The sequence below is a fragment of the Manacus candei genome, unplaced genomic scaffold, assembly GCF_025592945.1.
Source record: "Manacus candei isolate 608988 ecotype Guabito, Panama unplaced genomic scaffold, ASM2559294v1 h1tg000103l, whole genome shotgun sequence".
Lineage (NCBI taxonomy): Eukaryota > Metazoa > Chordata > Aves > Passeriformes > Pipridae > Manacus > Manacus candei.
The window spans coordinates 3,154,537-3,171,690 of record NW_026138151.1 but is presented as its reverse complement, the minus strand read 5'-3'; the positions used below and the strand labels follow the sequence as shown (position 1 = coordinate 3,171,690).

At 41.0% G+C, this 17,154-nt stretch overlaps 1 protein-coding gene across 4 annotated transcripts in view; it reads right to left on the bottom strand.

The window, feature by feature from the left end:
* Positions 1–17,154, bottom strand: part of TXNRD2 (thioredoxin reductase 2) — a 36,035-nt gene that overhangs the window by 17,253 nt on the left and 1,628 nt on the right. For all 4 annotated transcript variants that reach the window (XM_051769115.1, XM_051769114.1, XM_051769112.1 and 1 more), the window contains 10 exons: positions 17,082–17,138; positions 16,332–16,476; positions 15,943–16,017; positions 15,014–15,092; positions 14,010–14,072; positions 13,454–13,524; positions 10,315–10,334; positions 9,847–9,938; positions 8,517–8,691; positions 73–209 (listed from right to left, as the gene is read on the bottom strand). In XM_051769115.1, the coding sequence (XP_051625075.1) occupies positions 73–209; positions 8,517–8,691; positions 9,847–9,938; positions 10,315–10,334; positions 13,454–13,524; positions 14,010–14,072; positions 15,014–15,092; positions 15,943–16,017; positions 16,332–16,476; positions 17,082–17,138 (914 nt within the window). The remainder of the gene's footprint in view (positions 1–72; positions 210–8,516; positions 8,692–9,846; positions 9,939–10,314; positions 10,335–13,453; positions 13,525–14,009; positions 14,073–15,013; positions 15,093–15,942; positions 16,018–16,331; positions 16,477–17,081; positions 17,139–17,154) is intronic.

Sequence of the window (17,154 nt, the reverse complement as noted above, 5' to 3'; positions counted from 1 at the left end):
TGGGGACTAGTTATTAGTCAGGAACAAAGTTGGCTTCCTGTTATTGTAAAATAGTTTATGTAGACTCAGTACCTCGGTTATGTCTCCAATTGCATAAATGTGAGGAACAGAAGTAGCTTCACTGGCATCAACAATAATCTTTCCAGTTTCAGAATTAGTTTTCACTCCAACTGTCTCCAAATTGAGAGTTTTAGTGTCAGGGGCTCGGCCTTAAGGGAAAAAAAAAAGAAATGAAAGCTATTAAAAACCATCTGCAGTGTTAATCTAAAAAGCTGGTATCCTCCACTGTGGGTTTCCAAGAACTTCCCATTATGTAACAGCCCAAGCAGAAACATGACAAAACTTATCTCATCCTGGGAAAGCTGCAGGGGTGGCAAGTATGGATATGAATTCCTTTGCTCAGAGGAGCTCAATCACTATTGCCTTTGCTCAGACTATTCCAGAGGAAGTTATCCTTTAGAAATATGGAGGACAACACCCACTGCAAAAAGTGCCAAACACACGTGGTTTGTAATTTATTGAACATTCTAAATTCAGTTTCCTAATGTAGCATGAATATACATATAATAGCTAAGTAACTTCTACACTGAGAATTTCCCATGAACATTGACTGAATGGCACTCAATGCTAACAGTGTGTTGTGCATACTTGATGACAAAAATTATTCATAATGCTGTTCAACATTAAACATTCCTAAGTCCTCTTTTCTTCCTATCTGAACACACTTATCCTAAAGCTTTTTTAGTTCCCTCAGTTTGGATGACAAACTGTATCAACTTTGCCCTCAAGTCCTCAGTGCTGAGTTAGTTAGCTCAAACTCTCTATTTGAGTTATTTCTGTAGAGTTTACAAACAGCATTTTAAATGCATTTAAAAACATGAGGCAACTCCTACCAAGCCTACATTTTATTACATCTTCCCCTTCCAGTGATGTCAAATTATCTCATCTTCAAAAAACATACTTCTGTAGTGTTTTCTGCACAGTTACCACTCAGACCACTGAAGTCTTACCATTACACTGAGCTTTCTGTCGAGTATTTCAGGAAGCAATTTCTGACCCACAAGTTGCAATCTTAAATCCTATGCAACTTTTCAAATGCATTTGATAGTCAATAAGCACAGTGAAATAACCAGGTACCCCCAAAAACTGCAAGGATGCACAGAGTCACATAAAAACGTTTCCTGAATATATCCAAATTAAGGGCATTTGCTAGCATTGCATCTATTTGTAAGGCTTTAGCTGACTGTGGATATCTGTCCATTTCTAGGTCTCCTTTGCGTGAGCCACGGGCTGCGTTTGATGTTAATACAGAGCTATAGCAAAGCAAAACAAAAAGGGAAATGTGTTCTCATTAGGAAAACAAGCTCTTTGATGTTAACGTAGGAAATTATTAAACAAAAGGAAAACCTGGCTTGTCAATACAGACCTAATTATATGTAAACATATGATTCACTGCTTTCTACATCTGCCACATAGGCAGGCCCCTCAAACAATGTCCCATCTGAGTGCCCCTGTAAAGACTCCTGTGTATGAATTTCATCTGGAGAAACCAACACTTCCTCTGGGAGCACTGACTGAAGCTGTCGGCACTTGGCTATCTGTCTGTCTTCCCTCCTCTTGTCCCCATGGGATGCTGATCTGCTGTTCCTTCTCTGCCCCCTGCTCCCCAGTCCTGATGCTATCAGGCAACAAAAATAATAAACCTCCAGGACCTTATCTTGGCTCGGATGTGAAACAACTTCCTACCGTTGTATTTCTTTGTGTATTGAGAGTAAAGCCTGGGTATTCTGCAAATGGACAACTAATGGGGTTTTCTAGTTTCCCCTTTTTCCTGCCAGGCAGAGCCAAGAGAAAAGCTTAGCACGCAATGGCAGGCACTGAAAGAGGAAAAAAAGAAAAACTGTCAATAGAGTCACTTAAAGACCTGTGACAACAACAGATGAGTTTATCAAATCTGCAGGATAACACTTAACCTTTCCATTCCAGTCTATTTTAGCATGTGTACAGCTTGGTATTAATAGCTAAGAATTACAAAAAAAATATCCTGCTCCTGATAGTGCAATTTCTCTCTCAATTTTACTGCCTAAATATTATTTCTGAAAGCAAAAACAAAACTTTAAAACACTGAACTGAAGCTTTATTGGTCTTTAGCCCCACGCTGGCCCACCTCCATAAGTCAGAATTACACTTACTGATCTTGCTTCATCTCAAATCCAGTAGCTTAGGGTCATGATTAGACAATGTATCTCGTGAAGTTTTAATGCCAAATTCAGGATATTCTGATATTTCCCAACATTCACTTACATGTATCATGGAATCAGTTCTCACCATTTCTTAGTAGGACATCCATTTCACACCCACAACTCCTCAGTGTTTTTACATCCTCAGCTTCAAGAAAACAGGACTTTAGAGCTTGTTTCTAAGATCCAGAGGACAATACCTATACCAAATCCTGCCAAGGACACAACCCCATCCTTCCCCTAAAGTCAGCACGTGTGCTTTTACTTGATGATGTCCCCTGACCTGAGACTACCAAAGAATAGGAGTCTATGATTGTATAAGACACAAGATTAGATTTAGCATAATATTTTAGCAAAATATTATGCCAGACATTTAGAAGAAAAGTCCAATGAAATCTTAACCTTAAAAAGGTTATCTGCCTCCTGCACTTGTTACACATCATAATCTCACCTTTAATAAACCCATACATTTACCACACAGCTGTGAAAACCACACACATCCCTGCTTTCAGTGCCTGTCCCCATTTGCTTTTAACTTTAAAAGAAAAACCAGCTTTTTGATCTGTTTTTGTATAATCTAAGAGCATGGCTTCCTAAGGGGGCTTTTAGCCAGTTTACCTCCAGGGAGTGCCAGGAGAGTGGCTGAAGCACCACCTCAGATGTTTGCTGGGCTGGCTGTGTTGGGATGTGGCCTCTCTGTGCCATCCCCTGGCAGGGGATCTGGAGTCACACTCACACACAACAAGGGGGAGGCAGTGGCACTGCTGTGACCTCCAGGGGAGGGCCTTCAACAGTGGAGACTGACACAGTTAAAACTGGAGGAAACCAGAGGAATGGGCACAGCCAGGTAAGGAGCAGCAGTAAATGAGTGACAGCACACTCTTGCATCCTGTAAGATTTCCCAGGGTGATAAAGGTGCAGCTGACAGCAAAATTTTATAATGGGTCTTCCACAGTTTCTTAATCACAGAAGTTGGAATGTCTGTTTGCCTCCCAGCATTTGAAAAATCCAAATTGGAGCCAACCATACATTTTATTGCAGATGGCCACTGTGAGGATACTGCAGGGTGACAGGACAGTTCTTCTTAAACAAAGCTTAAGCCCAATAGTCTTCTCCACTTCTTCCCTACACATTTTGACACATCACTTCACAACTTTATCCAATCTGACCTCAGTTTGACCTTAATCAAAATCTCTGTGTTCCCAGTCTTGGTACTGTCTCTCACCTTGTTCTGGGTGCCTGACATACTCCCCAGATTAGTTTCAAGACCAGCTGACAATGGCTAATAAAGACCAATTCATTGTAACTACTGTTCAGATTACAAGAAAATTCTGACAGGAGTAATACTAAGTAAGGTAAAAAAAAGTTCAGGACTCATATCACATTGATAGCAGCGTGCACCAGTTCTACAAGGAAGCTTTTGAACTTTATATCCACTACTGATAAACTTCCAGCACGCCTGCCACAATCTGCAAAGAGATGTGGCCCTCAGTCAGTGCTGGGGCAGTCCCTGGGCTGTGCCCAGCCCTGGTGAGGAGCAGAAGGGCCGTGGCAGCCACGGTGTCCTCAGCAAACACCCACCGTGCCCACCCTGCACAGCTGATGTTCCTCGTGTCTGGAGAGGTGTCAGTGTGATCCCATCGAAACCAACCCCAACAGCAACTCCAGCTGACGTGCAACCAAGGGAAAACCTTACAGCACCCAAGGGAAAACCTTACAGCACCCAAGGGAAAACCTTACAGCAACCAAGGGAAAACCTTACAGCAACCAAGGGAAAACCTTACAGCAACCAAGGGAAAACCTTACAGCAACCAAGGGAAAACCTTACAGCAACCAAGGGAAAACCTTACAGCACCCAAAGGCAAACCTTACAGCACCCAAGGGAAAACCTTACAGCAACCAAGGGAAAACCTTACAGCAACCAAGGGAAAACCTTACAGCAACCAAGGGAAAACCTTACAGCAACCAAGGGAAAACCTTACAGCACCCAAAGGCAAACCTTACAGCACCCAAGGGAAAACCTTACAGCAACCAAGGGAAAACCTTACAGCAACCAAGGGAAAACCTTACAGCAACCAAGGGAAAACCTTACAGCAACCAAGGGAAAACCTTACAGCACCCAAAGGCAAACCTTACAGCAACCAAGGGAAAACCTTACAGCACCCAAGGGAAAACCTTACAGTAACCAAGGGAAAACCTTAGAGCAACCAAGGGAAAACCTTAGAGCAACCAAGGGAAAACCTTAGAACAACCAAGGGAAAACCTTAGAGCAACCAAGGGAAAACCTTAGAACAACCAAGGGAAAACCTTACAGCAACCAAGGGAAAATCTTACAGCACCCAAAGGCAAACCTTACAGCACCCAAAGGCAAACCTTACAGCACGGGACAGACCTGCAGCAGTTCCATTTGTTTTGTTCTCAAGCTCCTGTACAAGGTAAAGTGGGCTGGAAACATTTCCTGAGGAGAAAGCTACAGTTCACTCTTACATTAATTCTCCCACGTCAAGCCTGCTTTAACCAAAGGTTTTGTTTCAAAGGATGGCTCTGCAGTCTCAAAAACCAGCACCCAACCACCATTCCCTTTTGACATAACCTGTATTCTGCACAAAATGTCAGGAACTATACTGGTTTCGAGGAATTACTTTGGAGCATTTTCCACCATTTTTTATTTATTTATACCACCATTCAGGTAAAGGTTAGCCATCACCTACCAACTTAAATAGCACCTTAGTGCTGAAATAGTTCTCAATCCAAAACCTTTCTCACATGCAGATTAGAGGCAAAGCCTACAATATAACTTCTCCTCAACGTGAGTAGGTGATTTTTGTACTTACAAGCTGGTAAAATAAGTAGCACAAAATAAGAGTTACACTCAAAGTTTATGGGGGGGTTAAACAAATGAAGGGTCTCTGTCAATGCAAACAAATGACCAGCACATTAAAAATAGCCTTGTTGAATAAAGTCTGACTGAATGTCATTAAAACTAGATATTGGGGGAACAACTAAAAGCACTGGCTGATGTAATGGGAACGACAATTTTCATTACAATTCCAAAAACCATATCTTACCAAGACAGTAATGAATTTAAATTAATAAGAGAGACAGACATGGGAAGCTCAGAACAAAGACCCAGCAAACCACATCACATTAACAGTTGTCTGAGATCAACCAAGGTGCACTATTTTTCACTGAATAGTTCAAAGGTTAAAAACTGGATAGCAAGATTTTGTTTGCCAAGACAAATCTAAAACCCATCCCCTTTTCTGTATGGCCTACAGGAGATCACAGCAATATTTTACCATATGGGACTTTTCAAAGAAAATCTCCAAACAAAATTTCTGTTTCCCTAGTTAATCCAAACCAGTGTGGTTGTAAGAGTTGAAGAAAACTACTACTAAAAAAAAAGTTATGTACTTAACCCTTTGTTGATACTGAACAGTGAGGATCTTATTTAACTGCATGACAGAATAAATCCACCAAACCTGCAGTGGGACACAAAGGATGATCCCCTCAACAGCACGAGCTGTGCAACCCCTGAGACCCTCCAGCTCCACGCTGAGCTAAACCAGTGTTCTGTTTGGAAGCAAAGCTGATGTTGTGTCAGACACACTGGTGTTCCTCTGGGCTGACAAATGCACTGGAACTTGGCAATGGTTGTTCCATTGCTCTCATCAGGGAGAAAACTCTTTTTGTGAAGCTAAACTTAAAATCTGCCACTGGTCACTGCTTTTTTTGTTGACAGTTTACCAACACACAGCCTCACATTCTCTGCCAAACTAATTCCAGGATTTTGGAAAACCTGCTCAGTTAAATCATCAGTCCAGTGTTGCTCCTCTACACATTAAGATCCCATCAGAGATGGTTCTTTCTCGGTCTCTTTTCTAAGGACTTTGTGAATAATCAGCTTTCAGTTCCAGCAGTGATCTTTTGCCATCTATTGCAAATTCCAATGGCAATATTACTCACCAACTCTTTTATACATTAGCTATTTGCAACTGCAGCATTCAGCCCACAGGTTTCAGCCCCTCAACAGCTGAATCAAACCCACCCTACAAAGGCTGAGCTCCTGCACCTTTGTCCTGCAGCTCAGCACTTGCAGCTGTTTCCAGAGGTGTCCATCCCTTTTCCCTGGATGAAGATCCCCCTGTTCACTCTGGACATGCACAAATCTACCACTGCTTTGCACTCAGGTACATGAGGCATCTGACAGAGACATTTTTTGTGTGTCCTTAAGGGCAGGGGGAATACTAGAGAACAGGAAAAGTTTATCTGTTCTTTTGTTCACTGTAGAACCGAGTCTCAAAATCTTATCATTTCAGGAGAATTCTCAAGAAGCAGAAGACAGCACAGGCAAGACAGAAGGACATTACTGAGCTAGACAGCAGAATCAAATAAAGGTCAAGAATGAGCTCTTTCACTGAGCTGGAATGTATCAGTATGGTCACTCAGCAAGGTATCACAGCTACAGGACAGTACCCTACAAAAGCTTTGAATTGAAACTTTTAAATTACATTAAAACATATCAAAATGAGATTTCTTCCCCCCCCTCAAATATTTCGACTAGTTAAAAAAAGCTGCTAGAAAAACAAAGAGGGCACTGTGCCTGTTTTTATTGGCTTATCCACACAAGCAGAAAATCACACATTCCAAAAGCAAAACAAAATTCTTCACAGAAAAAAATGTATTTTTTTTATAGGCTTACATTAAGAGATAGCACTGTAGCTTATCAAACTCAAACTATGTCCCACTGCCAGTAAATATTTTTAACACTGTTCATAAAATCCTACTAAAATTCCACAATGCACTTACAAAAATCAAGGAAATATGTGGTATGATTCAGGCTACAACTAGTTAACAATAGTGGTTCCTTTTTAACTAACTCTCCAAGCTGATTTGCCTCAATCAGTATTGTAACTGGCACATCTGCAGACAGGAAATCCTCAACACCACCGAGTTTCCCAGCCTATTATCTGAGACACCTGGTGTGGGTGTGTTGATACAGAGCAAAACAATGAATCATATGGACTGCACATCAACCAGCTTTAACTGTTAATGTGTGTAATCCTAAAGGGTGGAGTGGCAATGTGAACACTAAAAGAAAAGGCAACACAAACCCCCTAAACCCTCAAACTATTCATTTTGCAGTTTCTAAATATGGATTGTAACTCAAATCTATGACAAAAATTATAATACAGGTAGTCCCTCTATCAAATTAGTGAGTGGACTCACACTGCAAGTCTATCATGCAACCTTATTCCATTATAATTAACACCAAACAGAGATTTCTTCCTTATTATTTCAGTCTGATAGCTCTTCTTTCCATCAAAAGTAAAAAAGACAAAAGTAAACAAATTGACTTGTCATTGCACATGTGTGACTCCAACTCAGTGTCCTTTTCACAGGACCATAGAATGGTCTGGCTTTTTTACCAGAAAGCTTGAGAAAATCAAATACAGCGTTTAGAAACCCTCTTTTTGGAAACATTCATCTCACCTCATGAATATTATTCTACAGTTTTCAGGACTGTCACATCTCCAGATAGCATAACCTTGTTTTTTGCTCTTGGCAAGCACTAGTCTCTTTGATGGGTTCTGGTGAGAATAATCCATTATTATAGGCTGTTTCCACAGTTTATAGAAGCCCATTGCACTTCTAAGAGAATAGTAGTCACAGTAAGGAAAAGAAAACATTTGTCAAAACAACCAACCTGCTCTCTTTTGGGGTATTAGGAAGATATAAAGCTGACTTAACCAGGGAACCCTTAAAGGTTCCCTGCAGGGAGCTTGGATTTTAGACACAGTTACTTCTCTTTCTCTGAATTGGATGATGGCTGCAGCAACAAACTTAAGCACCACAGTTTAGAAAAAGAAGAAATGGGAGGCTCTTAAACAGGATAAATATGCACTTGTAGTGAATAGGTTCATAAACAAAACAAAAGCATGGACTCAGAGCACACAACCTGCACCCCAGAGCTGCTGGAACTCACGTTCTCACTCTCCAGTAAAGGTGAGGAAGACCACATGGTCCCCATTTATTGCAGCTCATGCAAAAGTAGTTACCATTGACTTCTTTCACTCACTGTAACTTAATGTGGTTTTAGACTGTAAATGAACAAGTCAGGCATGCCAGACAAGAATTAAACCACTCTCAATGTTTAGGTCACTAAGTATTTAATACACAGAAAAGTGGGGGCCTGTTTGGCCCCAGACAACATGAAGTGTCTTCATTTTCAGAATGGAAAGCATTGCAAATAAATGTTAAGATAATCATGTTTACCTACTGCCCACATCACAGTGTCAAAGGAATCCGTTTCTTCTGTGCCCAGGTCAGTATTTTTCCAGGTGACTTGCAATCTGTTGCTCTCCAGTTTTTCAACTTTGGTTGGGAAACATCTCTTTAAAAATTTGGTGCCGTAAGATTCCATGTGCTCAGTTACTAAAGATGCCATTTGCTGTTAGGAAGGAAAAACAAATTATTAATCCTTAGACATATGACGTTTTTAATGTAAAACCCTCCTTCAGCTGTGTTCAGGAAAATCCAGTAAGTACAGTGTGCATTTCAAACATTCCTTGTCAATCAGTTACTATGCACTGCCAGCATATAATTTATGGAGCCACTACGACCTGCAACTCCATTCCAAGAGGCATTTATATCTGAATACTCCAATTATTTTCAAAAACTAAAACAGTATATGAATAGAACAGTTGCTTTTAAATAATTTGGTTTTTATACAAAACCAGCATCTAGAGCATTTTCTGGCAGTTTGATGAAAATTAAATACTTTCAGAAAACAATGGAAGAAAAATATTTCCCTTTGCCACGACACCTGACATTTCCCTGCAATGACTATGAATCACTAAGACTTCACAGAAGGTTCTCCTACAAAAAGGAAATAATGCTTTTGTCCTAAGAGCCTCTTTGAAATAATGCCACCCCACACTCAAGCAGTGAAGTGTCACATTGACAGGTTTATCCAAAGATGGCAGTGCTCTTGACTGCAGTAATTCAGGTTGCACTTTGTTAAAGAATATGTTTATTACTTGAAGGATATTATCACAAAACCACTCACAGAGAACAACTAGGTGCAAGCTCCCAGCTTACAGAATTTTGATATTAACTAATATGAAGGCAACAGCAGGGCTGTGTCTCTTCAGAAACACGAGCTCAGGTGCCATCAGACTTGATGTGGCAGCAGACTGAACATAATGACTTTATTAATACTTTATTACCTTTGGTATGTCTGCTGTGCTCTTCCTGCCCACAGAGGATCAGGTTGGCAGAGACAGCCCCGCTCTGAGTGTTCCCCAGTGCCACACACACTGTTCCCTGGGCTGGGACAGGGCTCAGTTCTGCACTGAGGGCTGCAAATCCCAAGGACTGTTCCTATCCAATGTTCTGCACACTCATGCCCCCAGTTTAAGGGATACAAGCTGCTGGTTTCAAGGAAGCTACTTCCACGTGGAAGGGGCTGGCACACAACCAGGAGCTGTCACTGCCTGCTGTGGTGCTTGTCACTGCTGCTTCTAACAGCAACCCTCCTGCCTCAGAAACTGTGCTCTCACACATGGAAATAACTTTCCTACACTGTAAGATATTCCATACTTGCCTGATCAAACCCACGAAGTGGGATACTTCTCATCATGACTGCAGTGTCCAGCCCAATGCCTGTCAGAAAACCAGCACACTCAAGGGAAACATCTGGTGAATCACCAGTCAGGGAAATACAAACAATGATGTCATGTAAACACAATATAAAAGGGTAGTATACAAGTGGGATTTTTACCTAGATACCAAATTCTCCTCACACAGACATCTTTAGCTTGCTTTTGTACTCAGAATAAAACTTGGAAGTCTTAGAATATTTTCCTCATAGTTAACATTGGTTTTAAGATCCCAAGAATTTATCCTCAGCTGACCTTAATTTCCATGATGTTACTTCATAGAAAACTATTACTATTCTCTCACCAACTCAACCATATGGCATGACCAAAGGAATTCCCTAAACTGAGCTTTCATAGGAAAGACAGTGATGCTGCTTATAATAATAGATCATCACAGGTTTTCCAAAGGATACAGCTGGCTCCAACAATCAACCTGTTACATAAAAAGAAAAGAGGAATAAAGCAGTGGAATGAGCTTGTGCATATTTTTGCACAACCAAAAGATTATTTTCTGAAGCACATATTTATAGAAACATTTTTACTGGTTTTTACAGCAGTAGCCAGATTAAATCCTAACTCTAATTTTCTCCCTTCATAACCCCACGATATCCTTATAGTCCTCCTGAGATCCCTGCCCCTTCTCCCAAGGGCATAAACACTCCTTTTTTTCCTGAGTTCCAGCCAAAGTTCTCTATTCAGCCAGGCCAATCTTCTTCTCTGACAGCTCATCTTTCAGCACATGGGGACAGTCTATCAAGTAGATTATGTCTTCCCATCAAGTAGATTACAGTTCTTATTACAGATTTTATTCATTGCTAAATTTCATTTTGATTTATAACCATCTGCTTTTTAATAATCTTATTTTTCCAAATGCCAAATATTTGCCCTTCCTGTCTCCAAACATTTGTGTACATAAATACAGAAAATGGGTTTAATAGATTTACCTAGACTGGTATTTACCAAATACATCCACTTTAGTTCTTAAATAAAACTCCAGCTCCCTTCTCTCCCCATATTTCACACCCTTTCAACCAGGAATATCACTGAACTTGTCCATCAACACTTTCAGTTTACGAGGTGGATCAGCTCTCCAGCACAGCAGTTTCTGTGCCTGTCCCCAGATGCCCTCTATGCTGCACATCCCTCTCTCTCCTGACCAGATCCTCAGTTCCCTCCTCTGCTGGGGACAAAAGGCAGGATCCCAGTCCCTGCTCTGGAAGCAAAGGCAGGTCCCAGCAGCCAGCCATGCACACTCAGCTGCTGCACAGGCTGCCCGGGCTCTGCTCTGCTGTCCGTGTGTTCTGCAGACTTGTTACAGTCCCCCACTTTGGGGAGGAATCCCACAAAGGATTTCCACTGATAGCAAAGCATTTTGTTGAGTTTTTGAATGGGCTTTTGCCCTGTGCCTTACCCTAAAGCAGTGTGCACCATGTCCCAGGGTAAGAGCAACGCTGTTACACCTCTGAGCGGTGCAGACACGGAGGCTGCTGCTCTGGGAGCCCCAGGGACTGCACAGTCACTGCAACACATGTTTTCTCACAAAAGACCCCAGATAACATCTCTCTATCCTACAATAAAAACACACAACTCTGAAGGTGTACAAAGAACAGGTTGAGCTAAAGCGATTAAAATCTGCTAGTCTGGGGTTTGTGTTTGGCAAACAATTTAACAGAGTGGGAACTCATTTTTCCAGCATTAGGGCATCTGATTCATGTGTGAACGGATGATCACCCCCTCCTTTGGCATGGAGCTCCTGGGCAGGGCTGTAAAGTGCCACGTGCTGCCCATAAAGAAAATATGTGCTGGAGATTCACAGGGAACAGAATGAGAGTATCTGTAATTTGGGCATATGTTTGCTCTTCTTTGTCATAAGATGAAAAATAGATGTCAGCTGGCACTTATTCATAATATCAGCACCACATAATTCAGAATTCCTTGCACAAAGCAGGGGGTTCCTGAGCATTGTCAGAGTCTAACAGAGAAGTTAGGAAAGCAGAGCCTGACATTGTTCACACCTGCTCAATCTCTCACTCATGCTCAACACATTTCAAAGCATCTTTTCTAACTCATTCTGCCAAAACCCTTCATCTCAGTAGCGAGAATTTCTTCCCATGTTTGTATATCTAAGGGACTTTTAAGTTGTTTAACAGTTTCCTTTTTTTTTCTAATATGAATAACTGCAGGACTGACAGTTCTATAACCTCCAGGCATGTAATTTGTAGCTGAGATATGTACATTTGGAGAGGGAGAAAAGAAAGAATAAGTACAACACAGCTCAGACTAAAAACAAAAGGTGTTAAACTGAACCTTGGGAATATTTATAATAGAAATAAATCCGACAGAAACAAACCTTTAACAACTCCCTCATTCATTTGCTAAGACACAGCCTGATAAAGCACAGAAATGCTACTGTAGCCCCTGCAGGCTTATTTTGACTAAATCTCAGGAATGCAACATATAAACACTAGACTCCCACATTACACTGTTACAACTTGCATTAGCAGCAACTGGACAAAAGCCACATTTTCACAGAAACATCTTAGAGGGATAAATCTTATGTTTTGGTTTGGGGTTTTTTTGGGAGGGTGTTGGTGTGGGTGTTGCTTCTTTAAAAAAACAATTTCCTCGCATAAATCATGCTTTCAAAATTCAAGAGGTGACTGATATATTACAAACAACAGCAAATTTACTTTTTTTTTAAATTGTACCAAGGAGCCTTGTTTATCTATTTGATGTTTAACACAGTGCATTTTTTATTCTAGAAAATCACCACCATGAATGGCAACTCTGTTGTCTTTCAAAACACCAGAATTACAGTCTGAAGTCTCTGTTTCTTATATATACTTTGCATTTTCTAGAATTGCTCAATAGAGAAAAGGAAAAATAGTATTATCTGACTTTCATGCCAGCAAATGTGCATTTCCTATCACAGTGTTTTGCACCAGGAAGTTTCTCTGTAGTGCAGTGTTGACTCGCAATCTTACTGTGCTATGGGCTGTAAAAAACAACAGCTATGGCACTTTAGTATTTGCATCAAAACCAATATTTTAATACTTCAGTCAAACAATAGATTCCACAGCAAAAAAAAAATGGCAAAAGTAACCCAAATGTCTCATCGTATTTTCTTTCGTTATCAGAACTGCCACCACTTAAGAGAATACAAAGTTAAGTTGGAGTTTCCTCCTAACCCAAGAGCACTTTTGCACACTCCCGTGGTGAGGAAGGGGGACAGAGCAGCCCTTGGTTGAGTTCATGCTGCCCTCTTGTGACTTTGTGTAATCGCTACAGCAAACAAGTCGCCTCCACCTAACACGGTGAAAATTCGTACTTAATTTGATTTTAGAAGGGAGTTTCATAAGAGGAGGAGGGGGAAGATCTATGAGGTACTAATGAAGGTTGGTAGTGTGATGCTGATGCACAGCAAAGCACATTTTCAGAAGGAAAACAGAAATAAAACTGGTGTACAAAAGGCAATTTTGAACATTTTTCACCTTGCTATAAAGAAAAAGAATGAAAGCCAGCATCTATGAAAGCCATGGTAAGGGAACTTACGTTTTTCCAGGAGATTCCTTTAACCAGAACAGGTCATCACTTGTGATTCCATACTGCAGTGCACCTGCAATCTGCACACAGGTAAGATCCTGAATCTGCACCGTAAATCCTGGCAGCAAAAGAAGCTAACAGCAATTTGGGCTGTGTGGGCTGAAGGACAGCCAGCACACCAAGGGGAACACATCTGGGGTTGCCCAGATCTGTTACCCAGCCTCTGTCCCCGGAGATTTTCCAAAAGCCCTGAGCAGTGTGACCTGACCCCATGGCTGACCCCAAGCTCCTCGAGCAGGAGGCTGAGTTAAAGTTCCTCTAGAGAGCACTTCCAACCTGAATTATCCCAAAGCTCTGAGCAACATCAACAGACTCAACTGATGCAAAGTGTTTTCTATGGAAATGTTTTTCTAAAAAGCTGTCCTTTATATAAAGACAGGAGTAAAAAAATCTCTCATGAGTTACTTTATATTTACATCCTCCAAACATTCCCTGTGATCTGAAGCACATACAGTTACAAAAACCAGCAAAGCCATGGCACTTGTCAGAGGGAAGGGTAACTTACATGTGTAGGATACTTTGGTCTTCCTCCAGTAGCAATGACAATATTATCTGCAGTAACAATAGTCTACAAACAAAAATTAAAAAATCAAAATAAACCATTTCAAATTCTTTTATCTGTCTTTAGACTTCATCTGTGTACAAAGGAGTAATAAATGAGGAAGCTGGCACTACCATCTGCTATTTATAAGACATAATCAGCAATACATTAAAAAAAGGATGGAGATAAAATAAACTAATACATGCAGGAGTTTCTCCTACTCATCCTCTATCAGGTTTTGTTTTAACATTAACCTTGCAATTGTTCTTATACTGAGCAAGATTCTGATGACTACTTGGAAGCAACAGTTATGCACAAACAACAACTTTTTAAAACCGATTTCTGCTTAGGACAAAACACACCAAGATCACAGCAAGTCAGGCCCAGAGTTCAGCTACCTCAAAGGCAGCATGTTTTTAGAAAACCCTAGACATTACCCTAAAAAGCATTTGCTCTCTCAAAGGGATATTAACTCCAAAAAGGTGTTAAAAATGCATGTTCAGTATTGTTAAATATGCAGCAGTGGCCAGCATTCCTTTATGTGACCCAGCTGCTGGAATCTGTGCATTCACTAGAATTGCCTCCCACACAGATTTGGTATTAGAAAGCTGATCATTACAAATCACCTGAAGGAGGGGAACATCTCACACTGACCTAATGCTCCCAGGTGATGGTTCTCTCTACATTTCTGTGAGCATCAGTATGCCTGACCAAAACAAATAACATCTTTTGTCTCAGCATTTCCACCCACAGAAGAGCAGTGGCATCTGACAGGCCAGGCCAGGGACTCAGCAGGCAACAGTCAAGTTCAGAAACAACTTCTGAGGTGGAAAATGCAAATTGCCCCCACCAAAACAACACTGTTTATACCCAAATACCTAAAGCAATTTGAAAAGGGCCAATCCAACTCCCAGCTGCCCTGAAACAGTTGAAGTGAACAACACTGCAGAAGCAGCACAGCAGCTCACCTCTTTACCTGCTTTTGTCAAGCCCCGGACCGTGTGGGGGTCGGAAAAGCTCCCTTTCATGTTGAAGTACTTCACCTTCCTGGAGAAGCAAACAGCATCAGCAGTGCACACGTAACAAACAACAGGCAGGAAATACAATCAGCTACCTTTTCCATACTTGAAGTGCTAAAAAAGGCAGCTAATAGGCCTAGAGCAGTAAAAGGAACAAAGCATCTTATTTCAGGGGCCTCAACATTGGCAGCTTAATTCCACTTAATTCTTGTGTCACAGTTAACTCCTCTATACAGCAAAGTAACCAAACTTGTAACACACTTGGGGATCACGTTATTGACCTCTTCAAACGACATTTTCCACTAGCTATAGCATGCCTAGTACTGTCTATAGCATCACTAATACAATGCTCATTTAAGAGCACTCAAAAGTGACTCAGCAGGAGTCACAAGACTAGAACCTGCTAAGTTTTCTATTAATATAATTTCTCTATAAAAGGAACTGCATGCTGAAAAACTTGGAACCATTTCTGCACTGAAAGCAAAAAAACCCTTCTGCTCCAGCACTGTGTTATCTGTGGGTTTGTATGGCATAGAAATGTCGGGGGACAAGATTTAAAGTATCTTCAGAAACTCTGATTACTTCATATTAATGCAAAACCTCTCCAGATTAAAGAGAGCATCCCCTGATCACTGCACTGCAAGAAAGCTTTCATGTGTGGTCACTGTCAACCACTGCTTCCCAGAAAAGAAAAGGAAGGTGGGAGGGGAGGAGAACACTTGAATTGACAAGGGCACTTACAGTCCTGAGTAGAAAGGAGTCACAAACTCAAAATACTACCTCTAGTGAGAAACTTCAAAGGCAATTCTGCAATTCTACAAGGAGAAGAGCAGCTCCTTGACTATGGGAGAAAAGATGAACTTCAAAGACTTATTTACTTGTCTTGTAGTTGCACTCTGTGTCCCCAGTTCAAGGATTTCACATAATTCTGAACAGCTTGTGCCATCACAGACCTACCACAAAACAAGACATTGAACATGGAGTCATCATTTTACAAATTCAGATTATGCAACTCAAAGATACAGGCAATTGCTAGAAATTAGGAATGTTCCACGGTACTTTTTGTTATGAAAATAAATCGTCAACTCCAACATACCTGCCCTGAGAAACCAGTAAATACAGTTCTGTGTTTTAAACAAGGACCAAGCTAAAATGTCACATGCAAAATCCACTTCCCTAACTGTCCCCAAAAAACACCAGCTGCGAAAAGTTGGTTATTGTTATGCATTTGCAGCACACAGGAGTGAAGATGGGCAGTAATCTTTACCAGGTATGATGAACAGGTTGGGCTATGTTCCAGCCATAGTGATGGGCATCTTTAAGGGCACTCCCTAAAAGGGCTGCTTGATGCATAAGCTTTTTAGGAATGCAGCCAACATTCACACAAGTTCCACCAAGTCCCCATGTGGTTCCTCGGGAGAAGGAAAAAAAGAAAGAAAAAAAAGTAAATGCATGAGATTAGTGTAACTTAATGCAACTGGGTTCACAGCAGTTAAAAAATTCTGAAGCAACACACGCTCCGTTATCTCCTAGAGATCAGTTTCTAACTTTGTTTATGCTCATTTGCTTTGATAAAAACCATCTCTGCATATTTTTCTTCTAAAATTCAAACTATCTCAAGATGTTTCTCAGAGCTCTGAAGATCCAGTCACTAATCATTCACATCTGCAGATCTTATTTTATACATTGTACATGAAGAGCCTCAACATGATGCAATTCATAATTTTTAGAAATTGTAAGTAACGTTTTGACAGAGAGAATATTCTCTTATTTAAGTCCAAAGTCCACTACAAGTGGTAGCATCAAACACTGCTACCAAGCTGAATGTGCAGGGGAAGCAGGAACAGCTGGGACATGCTGGAGGGCACGAGCTGTACTGCAAGCTGGGTTTAAAGACTTTTACTACCAGCAAAGCAGGCAGCTTTGGCCCCTTTGCTGTCTGGAGCAACCTGCTTACCTAGGCAGCTGCTTTACATGCATTTCCAGCTATTGTTACCCCATTATTTCTCATCCATACCTTGTGGGGAAGGGTCCACGTAATCCAAAACAGCCACTTTTCTTCCAAACTGAGCAGCTTTAAACAGTAAAGC